The sequence below is a fragment of the Hyperolius riggenbachi genome, chromosome 10, assembly GCF_040937935.1.
Source record: "Hyperolius riggenbachi isolate aHypRig1 chromosome 10, aHypRig1.pri, whole genome shotgun sequence".
NCBI classification, from domain to species: domain Eukaryota; kingdom Metazoa; phylum Chordata; class Amphibia; order Anura; family Hyperoliidae; genus Hyperolius; species Hyperolius riggenbachi.
The window spans coordinates 115,029,272-115,051,699 of NC_090655.1; the positions used below are offsets into that span (position 1 = coordinate 115,029,272).

At 43.9% G+C, this 22,428-nt stretch overlaps 1 protein-coding gene across 1 annotated transcript in view; it reads left to right on the plus strand.

The window, feature by feature from the left end:
* Positions 1–2,370: 2,370 nt before the first annotated feature.
* The window catches only part of LOC137536721 (uncharacterized), a 52,429-nt gene continuing 32,371 nt past the window's right edge, over positions 2,371–22,428 (plus strand). The window contains exons 1-2 of the mRNA XM_068258944.1: positions 2,371–2,493; positions 14,817–14,962. Of these exons, the coding sequence (XP_068115045.1) occupies positions 2,371–2,493; positions 14,817–14,962 (269 nt within the window). The remainder of the gene's footprint in view (positions 2,494–14,816; positions 14,963–22,428) is intronic.

The following is a 22,428-nucleotide window of genomic DNA, read 5'->3' on the forward strand; positions in this document are numbered from 1 at the left end:
ACGAAGCATACAGTGTGTGACAGCAGAGTGGTGCAGTGGAAGCGTGCTGGGCCCATAACCCCGAGGTTGATGGATTGAAACCTTCCTCTGCTAGGTGTACTTTGTTTTTTACACCTTGCTTTACCACATGGGACAATCGGCGGCCATAGCCCTTTAAGAGAAAGTGTCAATAGGGCCTTGCTGTAACATAGATTGTAGTGTAACTATTTCAACTAATGTACCCTGCTTAAACTTGAAGATTGTATACAAATGTAAGCAGACTGCAGAGTGGCACAGTGGAAGTGTGCTGGGCCCATAACTCAGAGGTTCATGGATTGAAACCATCCTCTGCTAGGCATGATTTAATTTTTGCACCTCGCTTTATCGCACGGGCAAAACGGTTTCCATAGCTCTGTAAGAGAAAGTGTAATAAGGGCCCTGCCATAACATAGATATTACGGTAGCTAAGACTACGCCTGGGCCTTTCTTGTAGTTGAAGAGATGAGTGAACTGTGACTTCCCCATATTGGAGCATTGTATTTGGTAAAGTCTTAAAGGGAAGGTTCAGGGACACCTTGCAAAAAATAAAAATCGATATCCACTTACCTGGGGCTTCCTCCAGCCCGTGGCAGGCAGGAGGTGCCCTCGCCGCCGCTCCAGAGGCTTCCGGTCGTCTTCGGTGGCCGACCCGACCTGGCCAGGCCGGCTGCCAGGTCGGGCTCTTCTGCGCTCCAAGGACGGGCTCTTCTGCATCCCACGCGGGCACGCTGATGTCATCGGACGTCCGCCGGGCTGTACTGCGCAGGCGCAGAACTACTGCGCCTGCGCAGTACAGCCCGGCGGACGTCCGATGACGTCAGCGCGCCGGCGTGGGACGCAGAAATTCCGGGCCTTGGAGCGCAGAAGAGCCCGACCTGGCAGCCGGCCTGGCCAGGTCGGGTCGGCCACCGAAGACGACCGGAAGCCTCTGGAGCGGCGGCGAGGGCACCTCCTGCCTGCCACGGGCTGGAGGAAGCCCCAGGTAAGTGGATATCGATTTTTATTTTTTGCAAGGTGTCCCTGAACCTTCCCTTTAAGCCAATGTGTTGTAAGCCACAAGTAAGCTTTAGGTTAGCAGGAATGGTTGCATGGCCACCTAGCTTTTCTTCCTTCCCACCCTTGCCCTGGAATCTTCCAGACTTCAAATTGCTGGCCTTTGCTGTGTGTGTTACACCAGCATCATCTAGCAAATTAGGCAAATAAGCAAGCTCATTTTTCTCTTGGGTATATCACAATGGTACATGCTAGGCTAGCTTCAGCATGTAGTGCTGTTGGTAGTATAGTGGTGAGCATAGCTGCCTTCCAAGCAGTTGACCTGGGATTGATTCCTGGCCAATGTACGTAAGCTTGCTTTTGACAGCCTACAAATCCCTGGAAGACAAGATCAGAGAGAGAGGGTGGTGGTGGTTTTTGCCACTGAACTTGTAATCCTCATTCGGATATCTGGTAGAAATCCACGGATATCCGGGTCGGCTGTCAAACTATCCGCAGATAGCTATCCGGATTTCTGCCTAACTATCCGGGATCCGGCCGGATAGTGTAAAAATGGTCGGATATCCGGGTTACCCGGATATCCGAAATCCGGATGAGCATCCCTGTTCAGTAGGCTGAATACAGAGGGGAAGAGGAGAAGAAGAAAAAAAAATCCTGTATCTAGTGGTCCTGGTGGAGATGGCCTGCAGCCTCTGACCTGATGGGAGCAGACTGAAGAAGCGGCAACCGGGGTGAGAGGGGTCACTGGCAATCCTTAGCGCTCTAGAACGCAGTCTGGTGTTGCATTATATAGGAGGGCAAGTGAGGGGAAGGGACTCCCAATGATCCTCTCTGCCTACCTTATGACCCTTTGCAGTTTGTGCCTGTCACCAGCTGTGGCGCCAGCATACCAGATCAAGATGGAAGAGCAGAGGATTGATTCAACTAGACACACTACTGATAAGTTTATACAGTACTGTAACATGCAAGAACAAAATATGCAAGAAAGAAAACATTACTGTATATTTTTTACATGAAGACAACTTTGTAACTTGAGTCATTTGTAAGTACGGACTTGGTAATATAATGCTTTATTTTTTATTTTTTTTTAAGGTACATTGTCAATTTGAAACATTCTGAAATATATAAAAATAGAAGAAATCCAATAAAAACAATTGCAGTTATCATTTTTATTCAGATACAGTCCAATTTGATTTACAAACTAGGTAGGTGCATGTGTGTTTACACAGCACAGCCTGTAAACTGCAGTTCAGGTCTGCCACCTAGTGGTTCCTCTCTTCCTGTGGTTGCCGGTTGCTGTGACTGAGGAATTCAAACAAACAGGACGGTCAATGCTTCTGAGAGTGTACTAGTGAAATAATGGCTCCTAAGAAGAAACTGAAGAAAAAAGCTGTTAAAAAGTCAGCTCACTCTGAAGTAACATATACTGCAAAACCCCTGTTTGAGTATTCGGAGGTCCCTCGGCCGGTACCTGGAGAGAAGGTATGGATCTCAAGTCCAAGACTTTTTTTTTCTGATTGCTTCAGGAAATGGAAAAAGAAAATGGCAAGATAAGAGAGATTTTTACAATGTTATGTCTTTTTGAAGAAAGCCATAAAAAAAACCTGCAAAAGTGTTTTGCAAAAATGTCCACAAAATGTTGCATCTTTATGAATTGTACAGCATACAGATTATTCACCTTCAGGTTGCATTCACAGTGGCACGTTGCGGAGCTGCGGTATAAAGTCTTATAACGCAGCTTACCGCACTGCAATGATGATCCTATGATATGTTCACAGTGCGATGTTAACGTCGCATTGAACAATGTTGCGTTTTGGTAACTCACTGCTTGCAGTGTGTTACCTCAACGCAGACGGTTACGACTTAAAACGCATTGTCCCCCTATGAATGTGACCTCACATAAAAAAAAACAGTGAAGTCAGTCACCATCAGGGATGGGCTCACGAGGCCCTAAGGACTCAAATACGTGATTAAAATGAACGCATCCTATTGGATGCGTTGCAAACCTCCCTTCCTCCTCCAAGCCGGAAGGAGAAAAAGCGGGGTGGTAAGACTTTCAACGCGTTCAGTTAGGACACGTGAAAGCTGTTTGAAACACAGGATGGATTGCGGAATTAGAGGTAAATTACCCCTTGTTTCATTTTGATCTCCCTTTTCATTTCAATAGTAATGCATTATAGGAGCCCACAGTTGTGCACTTAGGCCTCTTTCACAGTGCGATGTTAAAGTCGCACGTTAGAAAATGTTCCAACGCAGACTAACGCACAGCAATGCAAAGTCTGTGCGACATTCACAGTGCACACGTTGCTTTGTGTGTAACGTGTAGCAATATTTAGAAAGTGCTGCATGCTGTGCGTTATAGGTGGTTTTAGCTGCGTTAGACTTAGACTGCACATGCTCAGTAATGTTTTATCGTTTTTTGTGTGCAGTAGAGGAGGAGGGGAGAGTCCGCTATTTTGCCTAGCCACATGGTTAATTAATATTCACTGCACTGCAATGCCGGTTCTCTGCCTGCTAGCAATGATTCATATGAATTGCCGGTTCTATCGAATGGAAACGGCGCACCAAGAGCAGCATAATGCGTCCACCTTTAGCACCACCATGCGTTGCGTTAGGGGAACGTTATGCGACCTTAACGTCCCCTGCAACGCAACGTCCCACTGTGTAAGAGCCCTTAAAGCTGAATTATCTGAATTATTGCAAATACCTTCTGTTTTAAAGGGAACCAGAGAGGATGAAGACAAGCTTTTATACGTACCTGGGGCTTCCTCCAGCCCCATACGCCTGGATCGCTCCCACGCTGCCGTCCTCCGCTGCCTGGATCCGCCGGTACCGGGTCCTGTCATTGCAGTGAGTCGGCCAGTCGGCCGGCGGATGCGGCCAATTCTCCGCATCACACGGGGCTCCCTCTATATACGTACGCATGAGGCTGCCTACTGCGCAGTCTCATGCGTACGGGTATGGAGGGAGCCCCTGTGATGTGGACAATTGGCCACGTCCGCCGGAATTGACGGGACCCGGCACCGGCGGATCCAGGAAGTGGAGGATGGCGGCGTGGGAGCGATCCAGGCTTATGGGGCTGGAAGAAGCCCCAGGTATGTATAAAATATTTTTTCTATTTTACAGAAGCATTCCTCAAAATTAATGAAAAATCGTAAACGTTGGCGTTTGTGATTTGCGATTGCTGGTGGAAAACTGCCCTAAAGTCCCCTATACTTTGTTAGTGTTTTTGGGTAACCCTGAGCTGTTTGGGTATTCTCATTGCAGTGGATGTTGTGATTATGTAGCTAGGACTCAGGGGCGTAGCAATAGGGGGTGCAGAGGTAGCGACCGCATCGGGGCCCTTGGGCCAGAGGGGCCCCGAAGGGTCCACCCTCTATCACAGTATTAGCTCTCTATTGGTCCTGTGCTGGTAATAATCACTTCTATAGATGCTTTGAATAGTAGTAATCCCTAACACACTGTTCCCCAACCCCTTCTTGCACCTCTGACACTGGGGTTGTCCTTGGCAGGTTTTGGTGCGCCGTATCAATTGTTATGTATAGAGTGCTTGGGGGGGCCCCATGTAAAACTTGCACCGGGGCCCACAGCTCTTTAGCTACGCCACTGCTAGGACTAGTCATGTCCACAGAATGATCACTAGGACTGGTCACTGAGGTGCAGCTTGTTCCCCAGTCTATTCAGGATTATGCAAAATTTGTGTACAGATCTGTGCAGTTTGAGAATAGACCAATGGAATCCCGACAAGGTAGCACAGACTGTTTGCATACTGAGTTTGCATAATCCTGTTTGGACAATTTGCATCTCATTAACCATCCCCAGTGTTCACATGCTACATGTGGGCAGTGTACACTAGTCCATGTGCAGCCATGCAAAGCATTGTGTATGCACAGCCCTGAATAAATAATGAAAGAGCTTTACTGGCAATGAGCCCACCTGACCATAGTTGTGACTCACAGCATTATCCCTGTGATCTGGAGATGGTTGGAAGCTGGGAGGACTTGCTGCATCATCACTAGCTTCCTCTCTGAAATTGCTTGGACTTACTCCTCTGAGAGAACAAACAACTAGATAAATCAGATTCTGCCTGGAATGCAATTTTTGTTTTTTCAGCTGATCATCTATCTAGCTTTAACCCTCCTGGCGGTTTGCTAAAAAATCGCCAGGGGGCAGCAAATCTTTTTTTTTTTTTTTTTTTTTTTTTTTTTTTTTCATGTAGCGAGACAAAGTCTCGCTACATGATAGCCGCTGCTCAGCGGCATCCCCCCAGCCCCTCTGATCGCCTCCGGCGATCGGCGATCAGGAGATCCCGTCGCCATGGCGACGGGGCGGGATGACGTCACCGACGTCATCGACGTCGTGACGTCAAAGGGGATTCCGATCCACCCCATAGAGCTGCCTGGCACTGATTGGCCAGGCAGCGCACGGGGTCTGGGGGGGGGGGGGGGCGGCTGCGGCGTGACAGATAGCGGCGGATCGGCGGGTAGCGGCGGCGATCACGCAGCAAAAAAAAAATTATGCAAATCGGCACAGCGGGGCCTGAGCGGTGCCTTCCGGCGGCATAGCCCGAGTTTAGCTCGGGTTTACCGCCAGGAAGGTTAAGAATCACCAGAAATTGTCTGCTGCAGACTTTTCTCTCCACTAGGATATCAAAATAATGGTACAGTCATGTGAAAAATATGTACACCCTTTTGTTGTTTTAATTATCTTACCTAAATAATCATCTGCATCCACCTGTATCTGTGTGTTCCGCCTGGGGTAGTGCGCATGTGCGGGACTGCAGGCACACACACTGAGCGTGGCACATGTGAGGGGCAGTGCATGCAGACGCTCATGCGCAGTACAGTGGGAAGCCGCCTAGAGCCCATTAATGAAATGGGCTAAATTACTAGTTTAATATATTGTAGCATGGAGATATTAAATATTCATTTTTTAATACATATGTAAGGCCCCGTTCACACTTGCGTTTTTGCAAGTAAACGGACCAGATCCTGATCGGATCCTGACCTGATCCTGATCAGAACCGTACGGTTCCGATCCGGATCCGATCCGGATCTGGTCCGTTTGTATCAGGCATGCATCAGGCTGCCATCCAGATCCGTGGGCAAAAAATAGTAAAATATAAATAAAAAAATGTTCGGGTCAGCAGAAGGTGCACCTGGTGCACATGTACTATCAGGTTCCTCCGCTGTAGGCCTCAACTCCACCTCCGACATTCTGCCAAACAGCTCCAGCACGTCTGTCACTGCTGCTCCACTCCAGACATGCTTGGCCCATGTGTCTCCATCCGAAATGGCCGATTGGATACGCATAGGAAGTGGGGTAGAACGTCAGGTTTTTGTAGGCAGTGTGTTCTGTGCCTTCCGTTTCCCATTGGTTTCTGTGTTCCTGATGGTGCTGTCAGGCTCAGGTCAGGCTCCGGTCAGGATGCGTGGGCCGGAGATCCGGACCCAAAAAATAGCGCATGTTGGAAAAGAGTCCGGATCCGGTCCGGCTCCGCACTGTACGGAACGTACGTATGTGAATGTCCGCATAGCCTTTGCATTGCTATGCGGAACGTACGTTCCGTTTGTACAGTATGCGGTCCGGATCAGATCCGGAAAATCCGGATAGCGAACGCTAATGTGAACTGGGCCTTAGTGATAGTATATGCTTTTACTAAAAAAATAAAAAAAAAATAAAAAAAAATAGAGAAGTTTTCCTTAATGTACCAATCAAACCATGGTCAAAAAATAAAAGGTAGCGAGCATGCAAACCCCCTCCTCTTCAGTACTGCAGAAGACCTTTCAGCAACATCTAGTATATTACATCTTGGGACAACATTGAAGCTAAGTGGCTAGCATTCTTGCCTTGCATTGCTAGAATCCCAGGTCCAGTTCTCAGCCAGAATGCCATATGCATGGATTTTGTATGTTCACTCTTTGCTTGTGTGAGTTTTCTCTGTCAAAAACATACTGGTACCGTAAGTGTTTTTTTTGTTTGTTTGTTTTCTCTTCTGTTTGGTCCAGGACTGTTAGAAACATTTGATTGTGGAGGAGAGTTGGTGACATAAACTGTTCAGTGAACTCTGTAATCCGCTACTGGGAAATGCCATGCTACATGAATGCTAGAACAAGTTGATTGATTGATTGATTGATTGATTGATTGATTCAGCTATCATCCATCAGCTACTCTTTATAGGAAATAGGTTACAAAATTATATCCAGTTGGTATTTTTTTTTACCCCTGCTAACTGGTGGAGAAGAGGGTTCCACGTTAAGTCTGTTCAAATTTCAACCAACATTTTTAAAATGTCAGCTCTAATATAAAGGGCAACTGAAGGGAGAAAGGATATGGAGGTTGCCATATTTTTTCCTTTTAATCGATGCACATTGCCTGGCTTGCCTATTGATCCTTTGCCTCTAATACTTTTAGCCATAGACCCTGAACAAGCATGCAGCAGATCAGGTGTTTCTGACATTGGGCTCTATTCTCAAAGACTTCCCGCATGCGGTAAAGTGCATGCGGGAAGTTACCGACCAAAACACCTCCACATTGAAATTCTCAAAATGTTCCGCATGTTTTTTCCGCATGTGGTAAAAGTGCGGGATTCGTAAAAGTCGGTATTTTCCGCAATAAAAGATCAATTCTCAAAAATGTTCAGGCGCATCATTTCGTCGTTAATTACCGTTTTTTTTATTTTTTATTTTATTTTTTTGTCACCTACAAGTAGTAGGTGATATATTCCGCATCTCATTGACTTTAATGAAGTGTGGAGGCTTAAAGGCTGTGCTTGCTGGACTTTAACTTTTTTTTTTTTTTAAAACCCTTTTTTTTTCATGCGACCTTTTTACCGCATGATTCCCGCATGAATAATGGCTGTTTCCGCATCTTTTTTTCCGCATGCGGCAAACATGCGGAAAATGTTAGAGAATGCTGAAAAAATGCGGAGTTTACCGCTGGAGGAAATATAGCGGTAAAATTTTGCGGAAAAGTTTGGTCTTTGAGAATAGAGCCCATTGTCAGATCTGACTGGATTAGCTGCATGCTTTTTTTTTTTCTGGTGTGATTCAGACATTACTGAAACTGAATAGATCAGCAGGGCTGCCAGGCAACTGGTATTGTTTAACAGCCTCCATATCACTCTCAGGCCTGGAACCCACTGAAAACCGCAAACGCAAAACGCAACCGCTAGCGTTTTGTCTGAGCGGTTTGCAAGCGGATTCATGCGCGTTTGTGGTCGTGTTTTGCAACATTGTATTTTTTTCCCCAGCGGGTGCCTAGCATTTTGCGTTTTGCGTTTTTATCCTGATTGGTCCTGTGAATTATTTTTCATTTTGTTACAGTGTGCTGAACCGCAAAACGCTAGCAAAACAGCTCAGTTTAGGTTTTGCTGAGCGTTTCTGCTAGCGTTTCAATACTTTACATTGAAGCGCTAACGCTCCCAAAATGCTGCAGGTCCTGCGTTTGCGTTTCTGGGAAACGCAAACGCTCCTGTGGAAGTTGCCCCATCCATTAACATTAGCCCAGCGTTTTGGCAAACTGCTAGCGTATCGCAGTGCTGCCAAAACGCTGCCAAAAGCGCTCCTGTGGGTTCCAGCCCTCACTTCAGTTATTCTTTAACCAATTAATGACAAGTTGACTTATAAAAACGTCCTAGTAGAGCCTCTTAATGGCTCCAAGACGTTTTTTTTAAGACTGACAGTGCTGCTGCCGCTGTGCGCGCTCCTGCACCTGCATTCCCGTGCACGTGAAAATAGTGGGAAAAAAAACAAAGAAAAAAAATACACCTTTATTTCCAAATCCTATATTGTCACCATACTTTGTACTAGGGACATAATTAAAATCTTGTGATAACCAGGACAAATAGGCAGATAAAATATGTGGGTTTTATGCACAGTAGCAGTGTTTATATAAAAACTATAGGGGATGAAAATTGGAGAAATAGTGTGGTTTTTTTTTTCATTTTTTTCCTTGTTTTTCTCTTTAAAATGCATAGAAAATAAAGTAATTACTGAAAACCAATATCAACCCCAAAAAGCCCAATTGGTGGTGAAAAAAACAGATATGGATCATTTCATTGTGATTAGTAGTGATTAAGCTATTGGCAAATGAAAGGGATGAGTGCTGAAAGGTGAAAATCGCTCTTGACCATTATGGTAAAAACCGCTTTGGGGTGAAGTGGTTAAAGAGAAACTCCTACCAAGAATTGAACTTTATCCTAATCAGTAGCTGAAACCCCCTTTTACATGAGAAATCTATTCCTTTTCACAAACAGACCATCAGGGGGCGCTGTATGACTGTTATTGTGGTGAAACTCTGAGGACCGTAGTACTCCTGGCAGTTTCCTGTCTGTGAACCTTGCTGCATTGTGGGAAATAGCTGTTTACAGCGGTTTCCAACTGCCAGAAAAGCATGCAACAGTAAAAATGTCACCATGAAATAAAAAAGGGGAAGAACAAACATAGCTTATAAAAGATTTTACAATGGGCAAACACTGACTAAATCCTGTATACATAATTATTGTAAAAATGAAGCACTTTACATTATTTTAAGAGTTCCTCTTTAAGCCATGGAACAAGCATGCAGACCAGTCGGCTTTGTTAAATCTGACGAGATTAGCTGCATATTTGTTTCAGGTGTGTGATTTAGATCCTACTGACCAGAAAGATCAGCAGGACTGCCATGTAACTGATATTGTTTAAAAGGAAATAAATATGGCAGCCTTCATAGGTCACACACCGCGGGTTACTTATAAGTTTTGTTTCTCATATAAGCCCGTCTGCCATTGCTTTATTACAATATTATAAAGAACAGGGAAATGGTGGTAGTGCTCCTTATCAGGCTGCAACTGAAATGAAACCAACAGAGGCGTGCACTGCCCTCCAGAGACTTAAATAGACAACTTGAATACAAATCAGATGCAAAACTGTGCACTAGACCCTAATTACTATTTAATGCTTGATGTTGGTGTCAGGTCTGCGGAGCTTACCTCCGCTGCAACGGCCAGCAGCGTGCCTGCGACTTCCGGGTCGGCTGGCCGCGTTGCTGGAGATGACGTCAGCGGCTCCCCAGCTGGGCTTCAGTCGCGTGACACACAGGCAGAGAAGGAGGGTGGACGCACACTCTGTCAGCGTCGCACCTCTTATGCGGTTAGGAAGCGTGTCAGCTGACAGTCGGTCAGCTGACACGCAGGGGTCCACCTTCGAATGCTGATTGCTGGACAGGATGGGGGCGTGCCTATTCTCTCACCCCGGGCTATTTAGCCTGATTCTGTCAGTTCCACGTTGTCTGCTCTAGCTAACACCCGTATTAACTAAAAAAGTTGAGTCTAAAAAAAAAAAAAACTACACCATAAGTGCCTCAGCAGAAAAAAACACAATATATAACTAAAGAAAAAGATCTGCCTGAGAAATAAATATACGTTTGAACCAATCAGGTCTTCCATGTATAAATATAAGGGAAGACGCCGAGAGCCCAGTATAGTGTAGTATGTACTGTAAATTGGGTATGGAAGGTAAGTATAGGTAGGTTATACTCACAAACAAAGGTTACCGTCCAGGTAACCACTATGAAGGCAGGTGAGGAGATTAGACCTGTCCCCACTCAGGATTAAGAAGTCGCTCTCTGTAGATCGGGAAAAAAAGGAAGAATTCCCCTCCACCAGGGGTGGAAACAACTGCAATAGTAGTACAGAGGCGCCAACAGGGTAAAAACAATATTTCTTTAAAATAGATAAAATGAAGTAGGTAGCGGTGGACTTATCCCTCCAAAACAGACACAAAAACTTGCTGTTTTAAGCAAAAATCAGTTTATTTACGCACTCCGAACAAGGTGCAACGCGTTTCGCGGGTATATCCCACTTCCTCAGGCAATAAATAGGAGCATATCACCAATGCGGTCCGGTACATAGCCTGGCGCCTGTACCGGACCGCATTGGTGATATGCTCCTATTTATTGCCTGAGGAAGTGGGATATACCCGCGAAACACGTCGCACCTTGTTCGGAGTATGTAAATTGATTTTTGCTTAAAACAGCAAGTTTTTTGTGTCTGTTTTGGAGGGGTAAGTCCACCGCTACCTACTTCATTTAATCCATTTTAAAGAAATGTTGTTTTTACCCTGTTGGCGCTTCTGTACTACTTTTGCAGGTCTTCCATGTATAAATCTATTATTCAATACACCTCAACACACAAGAATATTTAACATCAATTAAAATAAGAACACAGACATTGGGGATCCTGGTACAACTCACAATATCCCAAGGAAACCAAACAGGTATCAATAATTATATATTGCAGCACGGACAAAAAATAATGAATATATTAACACAAATGAAACCTGGTTGCAACTAGACAACTTGTGTGCACATTATCAGTGTAAAAAATGCACACCTGATCTGAATAAATATCTCACAACAACACTGCTGTATGGTCATTATCTGAAAAATACAAAGCCTCTTGCTAATCCTCACTATAAACAGCGCTACCACGCCTGCCAAAAACAGCCCTAGAGTTGTGTATTGCCTATAAAGTAAAACAATGAGTGTAAAAAATATAAGGATAGTTACCTGATCCGTGCACCTGTGACCAGCGAGACCCTCGAGTGCCCCCTCCACGCGTATCGCGGCGTGGCCACTTTATTAAGAGGTACCCTCCAGTGTGGCCACGCATGTACGCAATGACTATGATCCTCTCAAACAGAGGGATCATCGCGCATTTGTATGGTCAAACAGTCTGAAGCGGACCCGGGGATAATACTAAGTGGAAGCTTAAAAAAATATTTCAGGATGAATATTCTAGGATCATGGGGATTTTTCATATTGTCACTGTTTTTGCACTTTGGTATGTGTATTTTTATTCACAATCAATTGAAAATGGAAGAAAGTAAGCAGAGGGTACCGCTTCACTGTACTGAGTGGGACAGTGCAGGAACACGAGCAGCCAAGCTCAGTAAACAGACGTAGAAAAGGAAGGTCCGCACCAATGTCTCCACTTCCAATGACTTTATTCAGGACGTATCCAGTTACAGGTGATAGCACTTGACTGACATGTTTCGGACTCCAGGACCGAGTCCGAAACATGTCAGTCAAGTGCTATCACCTGTAACTGGATACGTCCTGAATAAAGTCATTGGAAGTGGAGACATTGGTGCGGACCTTCCTTTTCTACGTCAATTGAAAATGGAATGTATGAGATAGTGTGGTTATGGTTGTAATGTCCACTAGATGGAGCTCCTGTACTGTATCATGAATGTTTTTCCTTTATATAGAATTACGTATTTATTGATTATGTATTAATAATCAGATTTTAGTTATTGTATGTAGTCAATTATTCCCTTTTTTGCAGCCAGTTAGATTGTAGATATGTTTTCGTATTTAATGATGATTGAATTACAAGCAGCACTTCCACTTAGTATTATCCCCGGATCCGCTTCAGATTGTTTGACCATACGCATGCGCGATGATCCCTCTGTTTGAGAGGATCATCGTCATTGCGTACATGCGTAGCAACGCATGACGCATACCGGAACTGACTTGTGACTCTTTAGCGCCGGACGGGACTATTTAAATGCGCACCTTTACACTGGAGGGTACCTCTTGATAAAGCGGCCACGCCGCGATACGCGTGGAGGGGGCACTCGGGGGTCTCACTGGTCACAGGCGCACAGATCAGGTAACTATCCTTATATTTTTTACACTAATTGTTTTACTTTATAGGCAATACACAACTGCAGGGCTGTTTTTGGCAGGCGTGGTAGCGCTGTTTATAGTGAGGATTGCGCAAAAGGTGGATCAGCGCAACACCAGGCCGCCTCCGAATGGCCTCCATCAGAGATGCGCTGAGCCCCCCCAAGAACTACAAACGCACCTTGAACCCAAACAGAAGCTCTGCATATACACCAAAAGCATGGCTGTTAAGTGGGAGCAGCTGACCAAAAACGAATTCCATTAGTACATAGCAAGGAAATGAGCAGCGCTACTTAAAAACAGACTAGTGCCTACCTGCAAAAGAGTGCAAGCCCCACTTGTGGGGTCAAATACACACCGAGCATACACATGACCTGTCTACCACTTGAGGAGGATGTTGGTTTCCATTAACAGCTTGCATGCAACCTATTAAGCACTTGTCCATCCCACTGCGAAGAAGTCAATCCTCCATGGGAGGGGCCTAACACTAACTAAATCCTTACCTATGTATATGCATAGCCTGGGTGCGGCTAATCAAATAAAATCAAAAATTGAAAATTGCGCAAAAGGTCGATCAGCGCAACACCAGGCCGCCTCCGAATGGCCTCCATCAGAGATGCGCTGAGCCCCCCCAAGAACTACAAACGCACCTTGAACCCAAACAGAAGCTCTGCATATACACCAAAAGCATGGCTGTTAAGTGGGAGCAGCTGACCAAAAACTAATTACATTAGTACATAGCAAGGAAATGAGCAGTGCTACTTAAAAACAGACTAGTGCCTACCTGCAAAAGAGTGCAAGCCCCACTTGTGAGGATTGACAAGAGGCTTTGTATTTTTCAGATAATGACCAAACAGCAGTGTTGTTGTGAGATATTTATTCAGATCAGGTGTGCATTTTTTACACTGATAATGTGCACACAAGTTGTCTAGTTGCAACCAGGTTTCATTTGTGTTAATATATTAATTTTTGTCCGTGCTGCAATATATCATTATTGATACCTGTTTGGTTTCTTTGCGATATTGTGAGTTGTACCAGGATCCCCAATGTCTGCGTTCTTATTTTAATTGATTTTAAATATTCTTGTGTGTTGAGGTCTATTGAATAAAGATTTATACATGGAAGACCTGATTTGGTTCAAATGTATATTTATTTCTCAGGCAGATGATCTTTTTCTTTAGTTATATATTGCTCTAGCTAACACTTCGCAGTGAAGGCTTCAGACCTTAGTCAGTCCGTGTGTAGCTTGAACCGGCAGGACCCTGGGGATTCCATGCTAGCTCAGCTTATTATATATCGATTACTGTGTTAGACTTCTGCCTGTTTATCTGACTTCTCTTTGCCTACCGATTCTGTACCTCTGCCAATCTGATCTGTTGCCGACCTCTGCCTGAATACTCACTCTGATCTTGCCTATCGATTTTGTACTTCATCTTCAGATCTGTTGCCAACTCGATTTGTCTGACTATTCTCATATCTGTATTGCAGTGTCATTTCTGCCTTTACTGGCACTGTCTATAACTGTACGGCGTCTCCCTTCAGGGAGCCTCTGATATCTGTCTGCTAGTGTCCCTCACACATTAGCAGAAGGTTACAGTTGGCCTGTAGTATGCAGCAAATGTTTCAGAGCTGAAAAAAAGTACGCTGAGGCGAAGTTCACATTGGGACGTTGCTGTGGTGCGACATTAACGGCGCAACGCAAAATTGCTATGCAAAAAAGTCGTAATGCACATCAACTCTGCGTTAACATTGCATACTGTAGGTACAGTAGAGCATACAGGCAATGAAAGTATGCTTCCCTGTATCTGTTTAACGTATGCATTTTAGAGAACGCACTGCATTACCATAATGCAACATGTTACATTGCAAATCAACGTCTTAAGCCTTTCTAACACACAACCATATTTCCTACTGTGAACCTAGCCTGAAATATTGTTGCTTCCATTTATAATGCTGTGTTTTTTTTTAAACTGGTTATGGTATAGTACTATGTGAGACTATTGCCACAACCTGCTAGGGAAGCAAGATATATTATATGATCACAATGGGCAACTGATAAAAGAATACAAATACATATATTTTATAAGTTCAGGTTTATGCATTAGAAATAAAGCACATTTTTCTCCTGCATTTTATAGCTTTTGGCAGCTCTTCAAGCCTGGAAAAATGGACAGCAGGAAGCTGTTATGTCAAATGCTGTGGAAGATATAGAACAAAAATCATCGCAGAAGAATATAAAGGATTTAAGACTTGTTTTCCAATGTGTCGACTCGAGCAACTCTGGGTATGTTTATTACTCTACATACTCAGACTAGAATTATGGCCCATATGAGATATACAGGGGTTGGACAAAATAATGACATAAATGATGACATCAAAAGTTGACATGTTAATTTATTTTGTTAGTTTTGTTTTTTTTTATTTGATATGTTTAATTAAAATGTCTTTTTCTAAATATATTTAAACAAAAGTTGGTTATAATTTATAAAAATGGCAGATCTCTCAGACTTTCAAAGAGGCCAAATTGTTGGTGCTTGTATGGCAGACGCTACTATAACAGAAACTGCCCGAATGCTTGGCATTCCAGAAGTACTGCCTCAAAAGTAATGACTGCCTTTGAAAGAGAAGGAAAAAACGTCGTCAGCAAAGCACAGTTGTGGCTGAAAGTGCAAGTTGTCTGAGAGAGACCATCGGACTCTAAATCGAATTTGTTAGAAAACCTTGTAAGACCACGGCTCCTAACATCACTGCAGAGCTGAATGAACACCTACAGAACCCAATTTCCACAAAAACTGTTTGGGAGCTGCACAAATCTGGATTCAATGAAAGAACTGCAATTAGAAAACCTGCTCTCAAAGACAAATGTTTCAAAGCATTTAGAGTGGTATAGAAACCCCCAGAATTGGTCCCTCGAGCAGTGGAAAAATGTTATTTTCTCTGACGAATCATCATTTACCTTATTTCCGGCCGAGTGTACGTTTTGGAGACAGCAGAAAGAAGCATTTCATCCAGACTGCCTTCTCCCAACCGAAAAACATGGCGGGGGTTCTGTGATGATCTGGGGTGCTATTTCTTGGAAATCTGCCGGGACAATGAGAGAGAGAGAGAGAGAGAGAGAGAGAGAGAGAGAGACCGACCCATATGCAATTAACTTTTTCTCCTAAGTTTTGTCCTAGGTGACATTTTCAGACTTGTCAATAAAATGCATTTTAAACCACCAATGAGCAAAAAAAGTGCTGAAAATAATTTTGATTGTGTTTTTCACCTACTTTTGGTACTTTTTTACATAGCAAAATGCTGAAATGTTTTTCAAGACTGAAGTTGAAAAATTATTTCCTAGGAGAAAACTCAGGTGAAAAAGTTAATTGCATATGGGCCAGAGAGAGAGAGAGACACGGAGAGGGACAGAGAGAGAGAGCGACTTACATTTTCAGTTCTGAAAAAAACTTGTTGCTCAGTTTGTGAAACTCCTGGGATTTACATAGGATAGCCTAGTAGTGCCTATCTCTGGAAGCGCCTCTTGAAGTCTCTTTATTTATTGTACCAACAAAACAAATAATGGGTCACTAGGTCTCAAAGGCATACAAAACTTTAAACATGCCAAACTTTTGAAGACCTTATGGCCCTTATTCTATGCACTTTTTTTCTTCCAATTTTTACTTAAAGAGAATTTGTAACGTCAAAACGTCCCCTGGAGGGTACTCACCTCGGGTGGGGAAGCCTCAGGATCCTAATGAGGCTTCTCACGCCGTCCTCCGTCCCTTAGGGGTCTCGCTGCAACCCTCCATACAAGATGACGTCAATATTTACCTTCCCGGCTCCTGCACAGGCGCTCTGACGGCTGTTGGCTCCGAAGTAGGCAGAAATACCCGATCGCCGTCGGGTCTGCTCTACTGCGCAGGCACAAGTTTCCGGCACCTGCGCAGTAGAGCGGACCCGACTGAGATCGGGTATTTCCGTCTACTTCGGAGCAGAAAGCAGCCACAGCGCCCCCGCTGGAGCCCGCAAAGGTAAATATTGAATTGACAGTCAGGTCTGTCGCCAGCTGTTCGGAGGGCTGCAGCGAGACCCCCGTGGGACAGAGGACGGTGTGGGAATCCTCATTAGGATCCCGAGGCTTCCCCCACCCGAGGCTTCCCCCACCCGAGGTGAGTACCCCCCAGGGGATGTTTTTGATGTTAGTGTCTCTTTAAACGATAAGATGAAAAATTATGATTAAATTCAATTTTCAGCACAATTTACAAAAAATACCAAAAAACAGGTGAGAAAAGTACCGTTAAAATTATTCTGAGTGTTTGATTGCTTGCTGGTTGCTTAGGAGACATTTTAAAGAGGAACTCCAGTGAAAAGAATGTAAGTAATTTTTTTTTACAATAATTATGTATAAATTATTTAGTCAGGGTTTGCCCATTGTAAAATCTTTTAAATCCCTGATTTACATTCTGACATTTATTACATGGAGACATTTTTACTGTGGGCAGGTGATGTAGCTGCTGCATGCTTTTTTGGCAGTTGGAAACAGCTGTAAACAGCTATTTCCCACAATGCAGCAAGTTTCACACAGGAAACTGCCAAGAGTACGTACTCAGAATTTCTTTGTTGGAGGAGTTTCACCACAATATCAGCCATACAGCGCCCCCTGATGGTCTGTTTGTGAAAAGGAATAGATTTCTCATGTAAAAGGGGGTATCAGCTACTGATTGGGATAAAGTTCAATTCTTGGTCGGAGTTTCTCTTTAAGGAGAAGTTGTGAATTTAATGAGGGTCATACACCTTGAAGAAAATAGAAGGGACCCATAAATGTGATGTTGGCTTGTTTGCTTTTGGCTTAGACCTTAAGTTACAGCTTCCTGAGGGTTACAATGCCAGACACCTTCATGCTTTTAGCTGTACGGTAGCATCCGCATTCAACCATCTGACCCTTCAGTTTATAAATCCTTCTATCTACCATTCTAACTACATTTCTAGCATCTAATTTAGCAGTGCCCTGAAGATTTCTCCTCCTAAAAAAGAACTTCTCCACGACTTTCAAAGTTGTGGATTTTGCTGCCTGAAGGAGGCAGAGCTTTGGCCTGTAGCTCTGCCTCCATGCGCGTCAATCTGCGCTGATCGCCACCTCTCCCCGCCCCTCTCGGTGAAAGAAGAGTGAGAGGGGCGAGGAGAGGTGGTGATCCGCGCAGATTGAAGCGAGTAGAGGCAGAACTGCAGCCCAAAGCTCTACCTTTACACGGAAGTGCTGCCCAAATCTTCCCCGGCGGGTTTTGGGAGATTAACGGAGTGTTCAGTCGCTGGGATGCAGCGTTTCAGGTGGGACGTTAATACTTAACCTTTTCGCCGCCCGGGTACAGTATATCTACGCTCCTTTGGACTTGAGTTCCCCGCCCGGAGCGTATATATATGCACCCCCCGCCGCTGTCTGCGCTCCCGCTCGCAAAGTGCGCACGCTCACGTGCTCGTGCACGCCGCCAGCCACTCACCCGTAGATCAATGAACGGGAAAAACCATTCACGTTCGTTGATCTCTGCCCCCCAGCAATGATCGGCTGCTTCTATGAGAAGCAGCGTAATCATTGTGAAAAAAAAAAGTTTCCCAGCCTCCCTGAACATCCTGTAAGCGTACTTCCGACGCTTACAGGGCGCATTCCCAAAAATGTACTGTGGCCAAAAAGTAAAACTACACCCAAAAACATTTTTCATATACAAATACATTATTCTACATAATAAATTAACTCCCACACTCCCCAATTGTTAGTTTTTTTTTTTTTTTGTAATAAAAAAAAAATTACAATAAAAACAAAACAAAACCATAAATGGTTACCTTAGGGACTGAACTCTTTTTAAATATTTATATCAAGAGGGTATAACACTGTTACTTTATAAATTATGGGCTTGTAAATAGGGAAGAATGCAAATGTAAAAAAAAAATCAACTTTATTTCCAAATAAAATATTGGCGCCATATATTGTGATAGGGACATAATTTTAAATGGTGTAATAACCGGGACAAATGGGCAAATAAGTTACATGGATTTTATTTACAGTAGCATGCATTATTTAAAAACTATAATGGCCGAAAACTGAAAAATATTTGTTTTTCCAAATGTTTACCTATTTTCCCATTAAAACACATTTAGAATAAAATAATTCTTGGCATAATGTCCCACCTAAAGAAAGCCTAATTGGTGGCGAAAAAAAACAAGATATAGTTCATTTCATTGTGATAAGTAATGATAAAGTTATAGACGAATTAATGTAAGGAGCGCTGAAAGGTGCAAATTGCTCGGATGCTGAAGGGGTAAAACCCCTCAGTTGTGAAGTGATTAAAGGAAACCTAAACTAAAAAGAAACATCCATATCCCTCTCAAACAATACCAGTTGCCTGACTCTCCTGCTGATCAATTTGCTGCAGTAGTATCTGGATCTCACACCTGAAACAGGCATGCAGCTAATACAGTCTGACTTCAGTCAGAGCACCTGATCTGCATGCTTGTTGAGGGGCTATGGCCAAAAGTATTAGAAACACAGGATTAGCAAAAGAGTCAGGCAACTGGTATTATTTTAATAGGAAAAAATCCATATCCTTCTCAATTTAGGTTCTCTTTAAGAGGATTAGGAAATAAAAACTGGGGTTTTTTAAGACGTCAGTCTCTTTTAGAGAATTCTGTTTAAAATGTAGCTCTATACATTTTATCCAATCCACATCAGTTGGAAAGGTTTTTGATATTAGACCTTAAATTCCAAATTTCTTTACATTATTGTTATGCTTTTCTATATCTCTGACTTTTTCCACAGTACTTTACAGAGTTTATAGTCTTGTCCTGTCACTCAGGAGCTCACAATCTAATCCCTAACAGTCTATTGTCTTTACAGAATTAGTCTAAAGATGCGTACACGCGTCCAATTTTACACCTGATAGTCATTTAAACTGGTTGTTTGAACGACTTGAAGTGCAAACAACAAGTTGTTCAAATGTCCTGTACACACTGACCAAAGGCGCGTACACACGTCATATTTTTTCAGACGACGGGTCGGTCAGACCCTCCCGTGGAGCGGTCGTTCTGCCGACAGTTGCATGTGAGTACAAGCTGTAGGCAGACTGATAAGACAGTCTTATCAGTCTGCCGACAGCTTGTACTCATGTGAAACTGTCAGCAGATCGACCACCCCACGAGAGAGTCTGTCATTTGAAAAAATACGGCATCTGTACGCACCTCAACAAAGAGGCCGATATCCTAATTTACATGTCGTTTAACCAACTTGATGATAGACAATGGACAGGATAGAACAATGGACTAGATTAAACTACTGATCAAACGACTGTACGTTTTAACGTCTATTAGTTGGGCAAACGACTAGAAGTCATTTGTACACACTTATGGACCTGACATTCATTTGAACGACTGTTGGTCCAACTGATACGCCGAGCGAATTGAGCAAACCGACCGTTATCAGTCGCTAGACTGCACGTACACATGTTCAAGTTGTCGTTCAAACGACACGTTGGGTGAAAAACCTGGTCGTGTGTACGTACCTTAAAGAGACTCTGAAGCGAGAATAAATCTCGCTTCAGAGCTCATAGTTAGCAGGGGCATGTGTGCCCCTGCTAAAACACCGCTATCCCGCGGCTAAACGGGAGGCAGGGCTGCGGCGGTTAGCCCTGCCCCAATGTGGAAGCGCTCCCCCGCTGCACGGAGGGGATTTGGGGGATCAGGGACCCTTGTTAAGCCGCGGGATAGCGGCATTTTAGCAGGGGCACTCATGCCCCTGCTATCTGTGGCTGGATGGTGTAATGGTTAAGGGCTCTGCCTCTGACATGGGAGACCAGGGTTCGAATCTCGGCTCTGCCTGTTCAGTAAGCCACCACCTATTCAGTAGGAGACCTTTGGCAAGTCTCCCTAACACTGCTACTGCCTATAGAGCGCGCCCTAGTGGCTGCTGCTCTGGCGCTTTGAGTCCGCCAGGAGAAAAGCGCAATATAAATGTTATTTGTCTTGTCTTATCTATGAGGTCTGAAGCGAAATTTATTCTCGCTTCAGACTCTTTAAGGCTAATTTTGAGGCAACCAATACATTTACTAGAATGTGTGTTTTTCACATAAAAAAAAAAAAAAAAAAAAAAAAAAAGCCTACACAAATATTAGAAAAAGATAAAAACTTCATGAACATAGTAATTTGGCCAAGGTTTGAACTCAGATCTGTAATACTGCAAGGCATGAGAGATCTATCTATGATGCCACCATGTTAAACAAAGAGCAGAGAATACATTCATGAATGGCACAGTAGTATTAAAGTGAAACCGTAACCAAGAATTGAACTTCACCCCAATCAGTAGCTGATACCACCTTTCCCATGAGAAATCTTTTCCTTTTTCACAAATGGATCATAAGGGGGCTCTGTATGGCTGATATTGTGGTGAAACCCCTCCCACAGTGTGATGTCAGGAGGACCATGGTCCTGACAGTATTCTGTCTGTGAACCTCATTGCATTGTGATAAATAACAGCTGTTTACAGCTGTTTTCAACTGCCAAAGAAGCAAGCAGCATCTCCTTCCACTGACATCACCTGCCAGTAGTAAAAATGTCATCATGTGATAAACGTCAAAATGTAAATCGGGGAAAGGGAAGATTTTACAATGGGCAAATACTGACTAAATCATTTATACATAATTATTGTATTTTTTTATTACATTATTTTCACTTGAGCTCCTCTTTAAGTTCTACCCTGACTGAGCCTCATGTCTAATGCTGGGTACACACCATGCGTTTTCCCGTTCGATCCGTGGGTCGATCGGGATCGATTTCGACTATATCCGACATGCTCAATTCGGGCTTTGATCGTTCCTGCCGTCAATTTTGCATACTTAACATGCAAATCGACGGCAGGAACGATCGAAGCCCGAATCGAGCATGTCGGAAATAGTCGAATCGATCCCGATCGAGTGGGAAAACACATGGTGTGTACCCAGCATAAGGTCCTTTATCATCTTAATCAAGACTGGACACTAGCCACTATTCAGTCTGTGAAAAAATAGTTCTATCACTCTTGCTTTGGAGCGGTTTCCACCAAACACAAAACTTTTCTTATGATAGATACTCTTTGAACACAGGAAGGAGAAGCAAGCCTTCAAAAAGATGGCTAGTCATACAGGGGGCCTGCAGGCTGCAGTATCCAAGGAGCTCTCAGCAGTGCACTTTTGACTTCAGGAATACCAGCTACAAGCTGGCCTTACTGTAATAGTGAAAATAAGTTTATTTTCATTAAGTGAATCCTGCTTTTCTTTTTACTAAGACTCTAAGCAAGAAACTCACTGTCAATAAATGCGGTGTACATATATTCTATTACTATTTGTTGCAGAGCCGGATTTAACATAAGGCACTGTAGGCACGTGCCTACAAGCGCCTGGTTGAGAGGCGGCTCACTCCCCTCTCCGAGTGCCTCCCTCCCTCCTTCCCTATGCAGAGTCCTGATGAGAGTATAAATGAGAGGTTACTCTGCATTTCACTGACGAGAACTCCCTTCAGTCAGGGGCACCTCTAGCTACTTAATACTGACGTTGCCCCAGCTAACTTATACTTGGGGCACCTCTAGCTACCTCTTGGCACCTGTAGCTACCTATCTGACAGGCAAGGGAAGTTGGAGAGAAGTGACAGCTGGGACAGCCAGCACACTTCCGGTGAAGTTTGGTGTGGATTTGTTGGTGCCTGGAAGGCGAAGTCTAAGGTTTCAGGACATCTGTGCCTATAGGCTCCTCT